This window comes from Oncorhynchus gorbuscha, linkage group LG16 (genome assembly GCF_021184085.1).
Source record: "Oncorhynchus gorbuscha isolate QuinsamMale2020 ecotype Even-year linkage group LG16, OgorEven_v1.0, whole genome shotgun sequence".
Taxonomy (NCBI): Eukaryota; Metazoa; Chordata; class Actinopteri; order Salmoniformes; family Salmonidae; genus Oncorhynchus; species Oncorhynchus gorbuscha.
Genome location: NC_060188.1, coordinates 2,985,255 through 3,001,369, shown reverse-complemented (window position 1 = coordinate 3,001,369; position 16,115 = coordinate 2,985,255). Strand labels below are relative to the sequence as shown.

General features: G+C 43.3%; 2 protein-coding genes across 2 annotated transcripts in view; one reads left to right on the top strand and one right to left on the bottom strand.

The window, feature by feature from the left end:
* Nucleotides 1-8,286, bottom strand: part of LOC123999673 (cAMP-dependent protein kinase type I-beta regulatory subunit-like) — a 432,723-nt gene extending 424,437 nt beyond the window's left edge. Inside the window, 2 exon segments of the mRNA XM_046305653.1 lie at nt 6,435-6,629; nt 7,917-8,286. Coding sequence (XP_046161609.1) covers nt 6,435-6,611 — 177 coding nt within the window. The 5' untranslated portion in view covers nt 6,612-6,629; nt 7,917-8,286.
* Nucleotides 8,287-8,785: 499 nt separating this feature from the next.
* The window catches only part of LOC124000389 (dynein axonemal assembly factor 5-like), an 83,904-nt gene continuing 76,574 nt past the window's right edge, over nt 8,786-16,115 (top strand). The window contains 4 exon segments of the mRNA XM_046306709.1: nt 8,786-9,350; nt 9,782-9,966; nt 12,025-12,149; nt 12,649-12,767. Of these exon segments, the coding sequence (XP_046162665.1) occupies nt 8,810-9,350; nt 9,782-9,966; nt 12,025-12,149; nt 12,649-12,767 (970 nt within the window). The 5' untranslated portion in view covers nt 8,786-8,809.

Genomic DNA, 16,115 nt, shown 5'->3' with positions numbered 1-16,115 from the left:
TGTCAGAGGCTAGATCATCTGTCAACAGCTCATCTGTAGGGCACAGAACATTCTCTCCCAAACACGGAGAGAGTAAGTGAATGAGTGACTGTCTGTGTGTGTTTGAGAGAGAGAAAGCGAGAAGGGAGTCATATAGTGCTGAGCGATTTGTGCTTTTTAAGGTCGGTATTCGGTTTTGATTAGTTGGGTTGAATGCTGTAACAGAATAAACCAATTAAGTCCCATGATGGTAGTTACTGCTCATTGCTGCTTATCATGTATAAACCATCAGTTATTCACTGTAATGATGTAATGGTGAGTCGGGAGCAGCTGAAACGGTCTAATAAAACAACAAAACGACACTAACATAAAGCAGAATGCCAATACACAAGAACTATACCAACTGGTGAGTGAATATGGGAGAGTGACATATAAAGGGGAGGAAATGATGAAGGTAATGGAGTCCAGGTGTGAATCATAATGTGAGTCATAATGATTCACAGGTGCTCGTAATGATGAGTGCCAGGTGTACATAATGATGAATCCCAGGACCGGTGGTTAGAACTCTGGCGATGTCGTACGCCGGAGGGGAGAAGCAGGCGCAGACGTGACATTCACATTACAAAATATTTCAGTTGTTGTGTATATTGCATTGGTTTTATTTGATGACTTTATTATTTAATTACAAGTCCTCATCTCTACAACTGCTGCCTATGCTGTCTGACAAAATCGCTATTTTAGTAGTTCTTTAAAGTAAATAACGTATACTTTATGACTGCTGAATACCAACTATCAATCACTTAGCTCATGTATTTTCAGGTAGAGATTCCTCGCAAAGCAACAGATGCTCTCTATATCACTTCATGATCGTGCATTTTCCTGTCTCTTCCGTAGCATAAAACAAACACAGACCGGACAAGTAGATGCGCAATGGATTATTGTCATTGTATTTAATTAGCACATTTTAATTACCACAAACTATGTGGAATATTGGACTGTTGGAAACTACGACTCCGTTCTACATCAACAGTTCAGGCTGGATCTGATTTATCTCCAGAGAAACGGTGCGATGTGCACACTGAGCTCACAGAAGAAGAAAAAATGAACTAAATGGAATAAAAATAACTGAACCGAGGTCAGTCAAATAGTTGTTTAATAAACAAAAAATAAACAAAATATCTAGAATCACAGCACATACAAAGAGAGGAGAGAAAAGAGAGAGGGAAAGCAAGTTCTAGACTCCAGATTCGTTGACCTCACAGCAGAACACCTCAGAGCTAGATTTAAACCTAAAAACACTGACCCAAAAGTTCATGTGTTTCAGTGTAACAAGTTCATGTGTTTCGTGTAACAAACACGAACATCCAAAACACATTCATCATCATCATCATCATCATCACATCCCTACATGAATAGAGAATCAAGTATTGAGTATAGTGTCACCCCCGATATATACACACACACACACACACACACACACACACACACACACACACACACACACACACACACACACACACACACACACACACACACACACACACACACACACACACACACACACACACACACACACACACACACACACACACACACACACACACACCAACGTCACTTCATATACAGTAGTTACAGCCAGACAGGTTGTGTCTCTAGCGTATGTTTTTTAAATTGTTTTCTGATGAAATTCAGCAGTCTAACCAATAATGCACTGAAATATTGGAAAGGCTGCTTCATTTCTCTCACACACAACAATCAGACTTCACAACATGGTTGAAGACATGTTCAATCAGAAGTGTTATTCACGGTCCCAGTGGCTCTACTGTCTATGTGTAAACAGTGTGACTGATCATGGTCTGCTGTCTCCAAGCTGCAGCAGGGAGTCCCTCTCCAGGTTTCAGTCTGCATAGGCAATACAGTCAGTCTATCCTCCTCCCTCCTCCTCTCCAGGTTTCAGTATGCAGTAGACAACACAGTCAGTCTATCCTCCTACCTCCTCCTCTCCAGGTTTCAGACTGCAGTAGACAACAAAGTCAGTCTATCCTCCTCTCCAGGTTTCAGACTGCAATAAGCAACACAGTCAGTCTATCCTCCTCCCTCCTCCTCTCCAGGTGTCAGACTGCAGTAGACAACACAGTCAGTCTATCCTCCTCCCTCCTCCTCTCCAGGTTTCAGTCTGCAGTAGACAACACAGTCAGTCTATCCTCCTCCCTCCTCCTCTCCAGGTTTCAGTCTGCAGTAAGCAACACAGTCAGTCTATCCTCCTCCCTCCTCCTCTCCAGGTTTCAGACTGCAGTAGACAACACAGTCAGACTATCCTCCTCCCTCCTCCACACTGAGAATAGAGAGCCCATGGGGAGCTGAGGGGAAGTCAACCCTCAGACACTGCACTGCACAATATACTGTCAAAACAAAAAGACTAGGGGGGCTGGCTAGCTAAGTAATATGAGACTAGGAGGGCTAGCTAGCTAAGTAATAAGAGACTAGGAGGGCTAGCTAGCTAAATTATATGAGACTAGGAGGGCTAACTAGCTAAGTAATATGAGACTAGGAGGGCTAGCTAGCTAAGTAATAAGAGACTAGGAGGGCTAGCTAGCTAAGTAATATGAGACTAGGAGGGCTAGATAGCTAAATTATATGAGAATATGAGGGCTAGCTAGCTAAATTATATGAGATTAGGAGGGATAGCTAACTAAATTATATGAGACTAGGAGGGCTAGCTAGCTAAGTAATAAGAGACTAGGAGGGCTAGCTAGCTAAGTAATATGAGACTAGGAGGGCTGGCTAGCTAAGTAATATGAGACCAGGAGGGCTTGCTAGCTAAATTATATGAGAATATGAGGGCTAGCTAGCTAAATTATATGAGATTAGGAGGGATAGCTAGCTAAATTATATGAGACTAGGAGGGCTAGATAGCTAAGTAATAAGAGACTAGGAGGGCTAGCTAGCTAAGTAATATGAGACTAGGAGGGCTGGCTACATTTACATTTAAGTCATTTAGCAGACGCTCTTATCCAGAGCGACTTACAAATTGGTGCATTCACCTTATGACATCCAGTGGAACAGTCACTTTACAACAGTGCATCTAAATCTTAAAGGGGGGGGGGGGGGTGAGAGGGAATACTTATCCTATCCTAGGTATTCCTAGCTAAGTAATATGAGACCAGGAGGGCTTGCTAGCTAAATTATATGAGAATATGAGGGCTAGCTAGCTAAATTATATGAGATTAGGAGGGATAGCTAGCTAAATTATATGAGACTAGGAGGGCTAGCTAGCTAAGTAATATGATACAACACTGTTGTAGTGGGGTTGATTATTAGGCCTGCGGTGTTTGAAATGAAGTGAGCTTCAGCAACATGACATATTGAGGATTCATATTGTATGCTACATGTTCTTAAAGGATGTGGACAGCATTGTGGACTACCTAATGTAACAAAGACAAAGATCCTTCAGAACCATATACCATCTCATAAAGAAGCATCTGAGCCAGGTCATGACAGATAATGTCGTATAGGCTAAACTCGTATAGGCTAAATGTCGTATGCTGCCAAACTAAATTTGGCAGCATCTCCAATATACATGTCATGGTAAAGCCTAAGTGATCCGATTAGCATTTTAACTTTACACTCTCTCTCTCTGCTGCATTTTGTCTCCCTCTAGATTCAGCCCTACCAGACTAGCAACACTCTGTTTCACACTATGCTCCATGGTCTCCTTGACAACAGAAACCTGCTGGGGCTAGCACTGCAGCTAGGACAGGGGCACCATCCCCCACACACGTGCACATACACAGGTACGCACAGAGACACACACACACACAGACACACCCACACACACACGTGCATATACGCAGATACGCACACGTGTAACGTGCACACACACAGGGGCATATGCACAAACACACACCTCTGAACTGTAAATTATCACGCATAAAAACCCAGCATAAAGAACTGTGGGTAGGCCAACCATAATAATCTGGAAAATGCATGAAAAAACTGTATTTACAATCCTTGTGACACATGCTGTGTGCTGCACGCTCCCTGGCCTGGGTAATCCTCTATAATATCACAACACAGAAGGATGGAGGATGCACAGGATTAGTTACAGCTACAGCCGTTGTAGAGTAAAAACCTATGGTGATTTCTGGACCAGAACGAGGCCTTCTTTTAAAGCCATTGTGTAATTGAACTCAAGAGTTCCAGCGACCGCTCTATTCCAACACAGTGACTATAAACTAACTAACTAACTAACTAACACTAAGGACTGGCTTCTCGGACACAGATTAAGCCTGACCATGCTTTTTAGTCCAGGACTAGGTTTAAGGAGCGTTTCCCAAACTCAGTCCTCGGATCCCAAGGGCTCCATGTTTTGTTTTTTGCCCTTACACTACACAGCTGATTCAAATGATCAAAGCTAGATGATTAGTTGATGATTTAAATCAGCTGTGTAGTGTTTTAGGGTAAAAACCAAAGCATTGAAGAAGCATTTACTTACTGTGCTTGAGTCATGTGTTGGTTGTTCCATGTATTCAATGTGTTTATTGTAAGCTGCTGCGGAAGACTCGTCTCAGATAAATGACTAGAAGGGAAATATAAAGGCTACTGAGCATTTTAGAAGTCTGAGGGGTTTAGACCCTACTGAGGAACTGAACACTGCATCGCCTTAACAATGCAACTGGGTCAGAGGAATCATCAGATAGTGGTGTGTGAACCAACACACAGTAAAGTATCATCAGATGACTCACATAAACTCACACTGGGATAATCACCCCTTATGGACGCGAACGTACACACAAACACGCTGCATTGACGGGAGTAGACTGCAACACCAACCCTAGGCTCACTTCTCAGTCCTCACCTACCTCATCCCCTTTCTGTATCTGATCTGGTCACACAATCACTCCTTCTGTTGTAGACCTGGAGTCACCATGGGCTATTGGGTTGACCACCATTCAGTGTACCAGACAACTCTGGTCTATTCATTTCTCTGAGAGCCCATTGTTTTCAAACACATCAGATGACACCTCAGGCCTCTCTGTGGACAGTTCCGTAATGGGCTAAAACTTATCATACCAACAGTTGAAAAACAGTCATAAAGAAATCACCTGATTGAGATTCAGGGTATTCTAACCAAATCCAATACCACTTAGGCCTACACATCTACTACAAAGAAAGTCATGGGAATAAAGTCAATCGAACTCGACACAAATGTAGTGAACGGAGACAGTGCAACACCACAACCAAAGTTCCCTCTAGGAAAAATAAAGATAGTCTATTCTATAGAAAAAAAAGCTCCCTTAAAGGCAAGTGTAAAAAAATAAATACAATTTTTAAAAGTTAGAGGGAGATAAGTGTTTACAAATTGGTTTATTTTCCTCTGTCTTTATTAATACAAAACATAGAAACACATCATTTTCACATATGTTGATGTTGGGAGTGGTGCTGGAGATGAAGAATATGAAGTAGAATTGTTGTTACATTTCCCTTTAACATAGCCTATAATTCAGCCATTGCTGAATCCTCAACATGGCGTGTGTGAAATAAATAACTAACTATCCTGACTTATCAAAGAGTTGACAGGACCCTGTACTTTCAAGGGCTGAGGGCTCCAGAGGTTGAATATACACACCAGCTGGGCTGATCTATAAAGGTGTCTCGCTATGGAGGTGCCAGCCAGAGCTAATACATTCAGAGAGAGATTCCCTCCTTTATTTCCTCTTCTATCCCCTCTTTTCTCTAACCTCTGAGAAATTCACACCATTCTGTAGTTCTATTCCGTAATCTGTCAGTCCAGGCACCAGACAGTAACGGGTCGTTCCCGGTTTGTCCCACAGACACTTGTGGATAGACAACGTCCATACAACACAGCCTGTGTGTCTGTGGATGGGGCACAGACTGTCCCTGTCTCTGTGCCCCTAATGCTCCCAGGCCCTCAGCTAATGTACCCCACCATTGTGTGGAGAGTTGAAAGCTCAATTAGACAAATGTAGTATTATCATGAAACTGACAGCTAGGATACCCCTAGGCTATTTATTTACAAATATACTGAGGATAAAAAAACATGGGCATAACAGTCTCCTTTCTCATGTATTCTGATGTAAAAGACTATCGACTAATGAAAATAGATCCACCTCAGTGAAATGAAACAACAATAATAGCTTCTACTCAGCTCAATTCCAATGCCTTCCAGTTCATTTGTGTATGACATGTCAATACGTTGATAGCAAATCCTTGCTTTTCTGCAGAGTGCAATTCAACAGAAATTATTCACACATAAGCAAAACATTACTGACATACATTCATAATGACACTATACACGAAAAAACTAAATAGATAGTCACAAACAACAAATATTATTGTTGGTAAAAATATATTTTCAAAGAACAAAGATGCAGTAAAAATTTCAAGGGAGCTTTAGGTCGCAAATAAGGGGAGATTTAGGGAAATTCACAAACCTTCTCCAGCTTTTCAAAGTGCTCCCGCAGGAATTTCATAGGACGCTCAGGCTTGGCGATGCACAGGTTGACAATGCACTCTTTGAGGATCTGCTGGATGTTGTGCTTCTGCACGAACACTTCACAGCCCTTCAGACTCTCATCTTCTTCCAGATTAGGGGAGGAGGAGGTGGCCATGTTATTTATCTGTTTTATCTGCAGAGAGGGGGAGAGGAGGGGTGGTTGAGGAGAGAGGAGATGAAGGGAGAAGAGGAAGGGAGAAGAGAGGGGAGGTGGTGAGAGGAGAGGTGGAAAGAGGACAGGAGGGAAGAGTAGGGGAGGTTGAGGAGAGAGCAGACACAGGAAGAAGAGGAGAGAAGAGGAAGGGGTGGGGAGGGGGAGACGAGAGGTGGAAAGAGGAGGAGGGGAGAGGGGAAAAGAGGAGAAGATGAGAAGAGTTGAGTAGAGGAGAGGAGGAGTGGAGGGGAGGGAAGAAGAGGAAACGATGAAGAGGAGAAGAGAAGGGGAGAGAGATATAAAGAGAGAAAAAAAGAGAGTGAGAGAAAGAAGAGTAGGGGAGAAGAGGAGAGGTTGTCAGAATGAGGAGAAATATCAGCCCCTGGTTGTTTTTGTGTCTGTCTCGGTCAGTTTTTCTTTAAATGTGATAGGGGCTGGATCTCCAAACTACAATAGACAAAGGCCTATTAATTAATAAGGGTTGTTGATGACCAGACACTTAGCCTACTAGATTAATCAAAGCAATACCTTGGCATAATCAAATCATAATTCAGTAACTGTTGCAGGTGTAATGCATAGTTACTTACAGTCACACTATCTAGAGGAGCATATTGTTTATTGTCACCTCAATCTATTTCCACCTTTACATAGCCTAGCCCACATCAGCAACACTGTCAAATAAAGGATGCATTCTCAAATCATTTGTTTTTTAAACTATGTAATATCTTCTGACAACAAGGTAGTCTGTAATGGAATAATATGTAAAGACAGTCAGATTAGGGACAGAGATAGCTATACAAAGCCTCCGCAAATTCACTTCCGCTATTTAAATTACAAGGAAACATCACGGTTGATGTGTTACTGTAGCTGGCCTCTGAAACTAGCTACTACATAGCTGGCTAGCAAGCTTAAAACTAAAACTAAGTAGGCTAAGGTTAGCTAGCTATCATAAACCCATAACCTCCATATTTCCATGGAAGATGACTGTAAGGCAGCTTATCATTGGCCTCAATGTCTAACATTTAAAATTGGCAAGCGAGCTATTATATCATTTTCTGTGAAAATCAAATGTTTCCTAAGCAGCACCTGTTTAAGTGTTTCCGGGCACGAGTCTATCTTTCATGTCTCTCACATAAGATGACAACCAAATCACAACCATGGCTAAACAAAAAGCAATATTCAAGCCTAGTTGCATATGCTGATAAATACGTCAACACGTTGAGGTTTTGCCAGATAAGATATTCGTTGTGCCATTCAGTTTCTTACCGTTATTTTCCGGGGATGCTCAGAGGTTCTTGGCTACGGATGTTGTTTGCAAGGTAGGCTACTCTGTAGCTGGAGAAGATGCTCTGCCGCTGCTCGGTTGCTTCTTTCGCTGGGGCTCGCTCTGCGTCTGTCTCAATGACGTCAATCTGTCACTTTTTATTCAGCCGCAAAGCAACTGAATAAAGAGGCCAGCAACAAGCTTACAATCCTTTCCCTCATTTCAAATGTTTAAATAATGATGTGCCGTGGCGTTCCTTATGTGGATGTCCACATCATCGTGTCATGTTCAATACACCAGTTTCATAAGAAGAGGGCAGGTGTTTGTTTGTTTTTCTCAGCAGTATCAGACAGAGAAACGGTTATCTGACAGACGACACTGACAGACCTGACCTGCTCCTGACCTGCTCCCGACCTGCTCATGCAGAGAAAGCACCAAATTACAAATTTCTGCGCATTTGTTAAAAGGCTTAGTTATGAGGCTGTGATACAAAGTCCATCATTGGGCTCTGCCAAGTTGTGTTACTGACAGACTTAATAAAATATCATAATCCTAACCTAAAGAAGAATGTGATATGAAAGCACAATATTTCAACTCTGTTATACTACAGTTATTATATTGCTATAGTATAAGTGATACTATTTATATTATAAGATATATATATTTCATCATGCTATTCAACATACACATCAATGACTCTCTGTAATAAAAATACATTATGTCAAATTCCATATAAATATATTCCATACATATATATTCCATATATGTAGATTAATTTCCACTGCATTGCATGAAACTGCGTAGTTGTCAATAAAGTTTTCAATGTTTGAATTAGAGTTATCGTAAAGCAAGTATGTTTGTCTCAACGCTGATCGTTGCCATATCAACAGTGAAAATGGCAACAACTATGGCGGCCGGAGAAGAACGTGCTGCTTCTGAAGTTTTGAGAGCGCTTGCTCGACATCTAAACTGTCTCAACGAAGACAGCAAAACCACAAGAAAACGAGCGCTTGAAGCAATCAAAAGAGAAACTATTGATAAAGGGCTTTCGAGCAGCGTGTTGCAGGAGGTTTTCACGTGTCTGCTGAAGTCGCTCCTGAAATGCCTGTCAGATCCTATGGAAAGATGCAGAGAGACTGCCATACACATGCTTGGAGATTTTATTCGGTGTGTTCCTCAACCGGAGTATTCGTTGCCTTATCTCATGCCCGCTTTGACGCAGCGGCTCGGCGGGAAAGAGATCCTGGAGCCCGCGGAGGAACTTAGGCTGTCCATGGTGGAGGTTCTGACTCTCACAGTGGAGGTGTGTGGCAGGCACCTAGCTCCCTACCTCGACGATATGATGAAGATATTGCAGAGAACTATTGTCGACCCTTTCCCAGACGTCAAAAGGGAGAGTTGCAAATGCACTGTTCATTTTGCAAAAAGTGTACCAGGTAAGATGGTTGAGAATATAATGTGTGTATTCTAGTTAGCCCACACATTAGGCTAACTAGTTAGTTAGCTAGTTATAGGGTTGCCATGGTTGCACATTGTATGGACACCTGACCAAGCTGTGTCAGAGTGGTTGTTTTTTGTGGCTATAAGTTTTTTTTCTACACACTCCAAAGCTCTCCCAGGTTGTCATTTAATATAAATATGAATTATTAATTAAGTTAATTGAAATAAAGACAATGGGACAAAAACAATCATTTGTTTCTCTGTGATTTGCATGCCCTACAGAGCTAGCTATGTATGGTCTCTCTGAATACATGTATAACCATTGAATGTATTGATAAGATTCAGGAAAGTGTGCCCTAATTTATAATTTGCCATGAAGTGACAGTCACCTTGCATTCATCTTGTTTGAAATGCTTCTCTCTCCCAGAACATTTCCACATGCAGGCAGAGAGCCTGGTCAAGCCCCTGATGCAGACCATCTCTCATCAGCATTCCCGTGTGCGTGTGTCCACCATCGAGGCCACTGGAGCGGTCATCCAGTACGGCACGGGGAAGAACGTGGACGATGTGCTCTCTCACCTGGCACAGAGGCTGTTTGACGACTCACCACAGGTTGGCTCTGTCAAATCTGGCAGATAATTCTCAAATACTCCTAGTGACATTTAGTGTTAATGATTAGACTAATTATGTTATTACTGAGTTAATCTAGATTCTTATTTTCCTTGTTAGATAAATGTGGGATAAATGTTTGTCTTACCAAAATAAACAAACTGATCAATCTAATCAATCCAACATATTAATAAAGGCTGCTTTTCTTTTACACCAACAGTTACTGCAGTGGTTCCCAAACTGGGGGTCCTCCCCCGCCCTACAATTTAAAAAATATATATTTAGCTTCTACACCTGCATTGCTTGCTGTTTGGGGTTTTAGGCTGGGTTTCTGTACAGCACGTTGAGATATCAGCTGATGTATGAAGGGCTATATAAATACATTTGATTTGATATATACAGTGGGGCAAAAAAGTATTTAGTCAGCCACCAATTGTTCTCCCACTTAAAAAGATGAGAGAGGCCTGTCATTTTCATCATAGGTACACTTCAACTATGACAGACAAAATGTGAGGGATAAAATCCAGAAAATCACATTGTATAATTTTTAATGAATTTAATTTGCAAATTATGATGGAAAATAAGTATTTGGTCACCTACAAACAAGCAAGATTTCTGGCTCTCACAGATCTGTACCTTCTTCTTTAAGAGGCTCCTCTGTCCTCCACTCGTTACCTGTATTAATGGCACCTGTTTGAACTTGTTATCAGTATAAAAGACACCTGTCCACAACACTCCAAACTCTACTATGGCCAAGACCAAAGAGCTGTCAAAGGACACCAGAAACAAAATTGTAGACTTGCACCAGGCTGGGAAGACTGAATTTGCAATATATAAGCAGCTTGGTTTGAAGAAATCAACTGTGGGAGCAATTATTAGGAAATGTAAGACATACAAGACCACTGATAATCTCCCTCGATCTGGGGCTCCACGCAAGATCTCCCCCCGTGGAGTCAAAATGATCACAAGAACGGTGAGCAAAAATCCCAAAACCACACGGGGGGACCTAGTGAATGACCTGCAGAGAGCTGGGACCAAAGTAACAAAGCCTACCATCAATAACACACTACGCCGCCAGGGACTCAAATCCTGCAGTGCCAGACGTGTCCCCCCTGCTTAAGCCAGTACATGTCCAGGCCCGTCTGAAGTTTGCTAGAGAGCATTTGGATGATCCAGAAGAAGATTGGGAGAATGTCATATGGTCAGATGAAACCAAAATAGAACTTTTTGGTAAAAACTCAACTCGTCGTGTTTGGAGGACAAAGAATGCTGAGTTGCTTCCAAAGAACACCATACCTACTGTGAAGCATGGGGGTGGAAACATCATGCTTTGGGGCTGTTTTTCTGCAAAGGGATCAGGACGACTGATCCGTGTAAAGGAAAGAATGAATGGGGCCATGTATCGTGAGATTTTGAGTGAAAACCTCCTTTCATCAGCAAGGGCATTGAAGATGAAACTTGGCTGGGTCTTTCAGCATGACAATGATCCCAAACACACCGCCCGGGCAACAAAGGAGAGGCTTCGTAAGAAGCATTTCAAGGTCCTGGCCAGTCTCCAGATCTCAACCCCATAGAAAATCTTTGGAGGGAGTTGAAAGTCTGTGTTGCCCAGCAACAGCAACAGCCCCAAACCAAAACATCACTGCTCTAGAGGAGATCTGCATGGAGGAATGGGCCAAAATACCAGCAACAGTGTGTGAAAACCTTGTGAAGACTTACAGAAAACGTTTGACCTCTGTCGTTGCCAACAAAGGGTATATGACAAAGTATTGAGATAAACTGTTGTTATTGACCAAATACTTATTTTCCACCATAATTTGCAAATAAATTCATAAAAAATCCTACAATGTGATTTTCTGGATTATTTTCTTCTCATCTTGTTTGTGATAGTTGAAGTGGACCTATGATGAAAATTACAGGCCTCTCATCTTTTTAAGTGGGAGAACTTGCACAATTGGTGGCTGACTAAATGTTTTTTTGCCCCACTGTATATAAATATATATATATATATATGTATTTGGATTTTTTTTTAAAGTTTCATCCCATTTCTCTCTCCTCCAGGTGAGAAAAGCTGTGACTGTGGTTGTTGGTGACTGGCTGCTCCACCTGCGAGACAGATACTCCTACTTCCACAAGCTCATCCCCCTCCTACTGAGCAGCCTCAGCGATGACATCCCAGAGATAAGGTACCTATTATATAGGGCTGAATTGACTGCAATTTCAATTTCGGATTGAAGGCCGTCAATTCAGGAAGTGATTTTAATTCAAAATTCAATTTGTTTTAAACTTTTGAAATAACTAGCTTCTACTCCTTGAAAATAGATGCCGTTTTTTCCAATTTTGAATTGTAATTTCAGTTTACTTCCTGAATTGACAGCCTTTAATTCAAAAGACTGACCCAGTCCTTAACCACCCTGCCTTTGATACCAACCATTCACTCACTCTGTCAGACCTAGGAAATATGCAGCCACAAATACACACATATTGTATCTGCTTTGCTTGTGCAGATTACTGTAGTAGATACCTACTTATACAGTAGGTTTGGTGTGATAGAGGGAATAGTAGCAGCCAACAAGGCTGGGCTTTTGTGTTTGTACATTGCGTGGTTATGGCATGGGTTTGAATCCTGGGTCTGCCGTGGCAGGATGGACATGCATTATCATTATTTGTCTCTCTAACTTCTAGTCAACGAGCTGCTGACCTGTGGAGGCAGACAGGCGCTCTGTGGGAGCAGGAGAATGAGGATGACCTGAAGGACAAGATGGACTTCCTCCTGACCCCACCTGACCTCTACCCTGCTGGAGGTGAGTTAGTTCCATCACTACTACTGCAGAGAGATGAAACAATGTACCATTTTTAAAATAGATTTTTTTTTACCCATTTTTCTCCCCAATTTCGTGGTATCCAATTGGTAGTTACAGACTTGTTTCATCGGTGCAACTCCCGTACAGACTCGAAAGAGGCGAAGGTCGACAGCCGTGCGTCTTCCGAAACACAACCCAACCAAGCCGCACTGCTTCTTGACAGAATGCCCACTTAACCCGGAAGCCAGCCGCACCAATGTGTCGGCGGAAACACAGTACACCCGGCGACCGTGTCAGCGTGCATTGGGCCCGGTCCGCCACAGGGGTCACTAGTGCCCAATGGGACAAGGACATCCCTGCTGGTCAAACTCTCCCCGAACCCGGACGATGCTGGGCCAATTGTGCGCCGCCCCATGGGTCTCCCGGTTGCGGCCGGCTATGACAGAGCCTGGACTCTAACCCAGAATCTCTAGTGACACACCTGCGATGCAGTGCCTTAGACCACTGCACCACCCGGAGGCCCAAAACAATAATGTACCATTGCGCCGCTCAATTGACATAGAAAGTGAATACAGGATCTTTGGTTGGTGCAAAAAAAAAAGTATTTACAGGGTTAAGTTTCTCACACAAAGAAGGCAGACAAGAAGAACAACTCATTAAAGAAATATATTGGATTTCGTCTCCTGCAGAGAGATACAAGGCCTTCAGTGAATGTAGCCCATTGAGGAAAGGTTAGTTAGTTACTGTCCCATGTAGTGTGTTGTCTTGATTACAGTAATGAAGAAGAAAGTTGATCAGTGCATTGATACAGCCTGAAGAACATCAGCCAGTGTAAACCGTGTGATTAGTTGTTGTGGCCTTCTCTATACAGCCACCTCCTCCTCCACCGATCTAGTTGTGTACTCCTTCCTCTGAAAGTAGGTCAGACGCAGCGTGGGGTTCAGCTGCCTTTATTCATAAGAACTGTCTTCTGAGGGCATGATGTATCTGAGGGCATGATGTATCTGAGGGCATGATGTATCTGAGGGCATGATGAGGGCATGATGTATCTGAGGGCATGATGAGGGCATGATGTATCTGAGGGCATGATGTATCTGAGGGCATGATGTATCTGAGGGCATGATGTATCTGAGGGCATGATGTATCTGAGGGCATGATGTATCTGAGGGCATGATGTATCTGAGGGCATGATGTATCTGAGGGCATGATGAGGGCATGATGAGGGCATGATGTATCTGAGGGCATGATGTATCTGAGGGCATGATGTATCTGAGGGCATGATGTATCTGAGGGCATGATGTATCTGAGGGATGTATCAGGGCATGATGTATCTGAGGGCATGATGTATCTGAGGGCATGATGTATCTGAGGGCATGATGTATCTGAGGGCATGATGTATCTGAGGGCATGATGTATCTGAGGGCATGATGATCTGGGCATGATGTATCTGAGGGCATGATGTATCTGAGGGCATGATGTATCTGAGGGCATGATGTATCTGGGCATGATGTATCTGAGGGCATGATGTATCTGAGGGCATGATGAGGGCATGATGTATCTGAGGGCATGATGTATCTGAGGGCATGATGTATCTGAGGGCATGATGAGGGCATGATGTATCTGAGGGCATGATGTATCTGAGGGCATGATGAGGGCATGATGAGGGCATGATGAGGGCATGATGTATCTGAGGGCATGATGTATCTGAGGGCATGATGAGGGCATGATGAGGGCATGATGAGGGCATGATGATCTGAGGCATGATGTATCTGAGGGCATGATGTATCTGAGGGCATGATGTATCTGAGGGATGTATCTGAGGGCATGATGTATCTGAGGGCATGATGTATCTGAGGGCATGATGTATCTGAGGATGCATGATGTATCTGATCTGAGGGCATGATGTATCTGAGGAGGGCATGATGTATCTGAGGGCATGATGTATCTGAGGGCATGATGTATCTGAGGGCATGATGTATCTGAGGGCATGATGTATCTGAGGGCATGATGTATCTGAGGGCATGATGTATCTGAGGGCATGATGTATCTGAGGGCATGATGTATCTGAGGGCATGATGTATCTGAGGGCATGATGTATCTGAGGGCATGATGAGGGCATGATGTATCTGAGGGCATGATGTATCTGAGGGCATGATGTATCTGAGGGCATGATGTATCTGAGGGCATGATGTATCTGAGGGCATGATGTATCTGAGGGCATGATGAGGGCATGATGTATCTGAGGGCATGATGAGGGCATGATGAGGGCATGATGAGGGCATGATGTATCTGAGGGCATGATGTATCTGAGGGCATGATGAGGGCATGATGAGGGCATGATGAGGGCATGATGAGGGCATGATGTATCTGAGGGCATGATGTATCTGAGGGCATGATGTATCTGAGGGCATGATGAGGGCATGATGTATCTGAGGGCATGATGTATCTGAGGGCATGATGTATCTGAGGGCATGATGAGGGCATGATGTATCTGAGGGCATGATGTATCTGAGGGCATGATGAGGGCATGATGTATCTGAGGGCATGATGTATCTGAGGGCATGATGTATCTGAGGGCATGATGAGGGCATGATGTATCTGAGGGCATGATGTATCTGAGGGCATGATGAGGGCATGATGAGGGCATGATGTATCTGAGGGCATGATGTATCTGAGGGCATGATGAGGGCATGATGAGGGCATGATGAGGGCATGATGTATCTGAGGGCATGATGTATCTGAGGGCATGATGAGGGCATGATGTATCTGAGGGCATGATGTATCTGAGGGCATGATGAGGGCATGATGTATCTGAGGGCATGATGTATCTGAGGGCATGATGAGGGCATGATGAGGGCATGATGTATCTGAGGGCATGATGTATCTGAGGGCATGATGTATCTGAGGGCATGATGAGGGCATGATGAGGGCATGATGTATCTGAGGGCATGATGTATCTGAGGGCATGATGTATCTGAGGGCATGATGTATCTGAGGGCATGATGTATCTGAGGGCATGATGTATCTGAGGGAATGATGAGGGCATGATGTATCTGAGGGCATGATGTATCTGAGGGCATGATGTATCTGAGGGCATGATGTATCTGAGGGCATGATGTATCTGAGGGCATGATGTATCTGAGGGCATGATGTATCTGAGGGCATGATGTATCTGAGGGCATGATGTATCTGAGGGCATGATGTATCTGAGGGCATGATGTATCTGAGGGCATGATGTATCTGAGGGCATGATGTATCTGAGGGCATGATGTATCTGAGGGCATGATGTATCTGAGGGCATGATGTATCTGAGGGCATGATGAGGGCATGATGTATCTGAGGGCATGA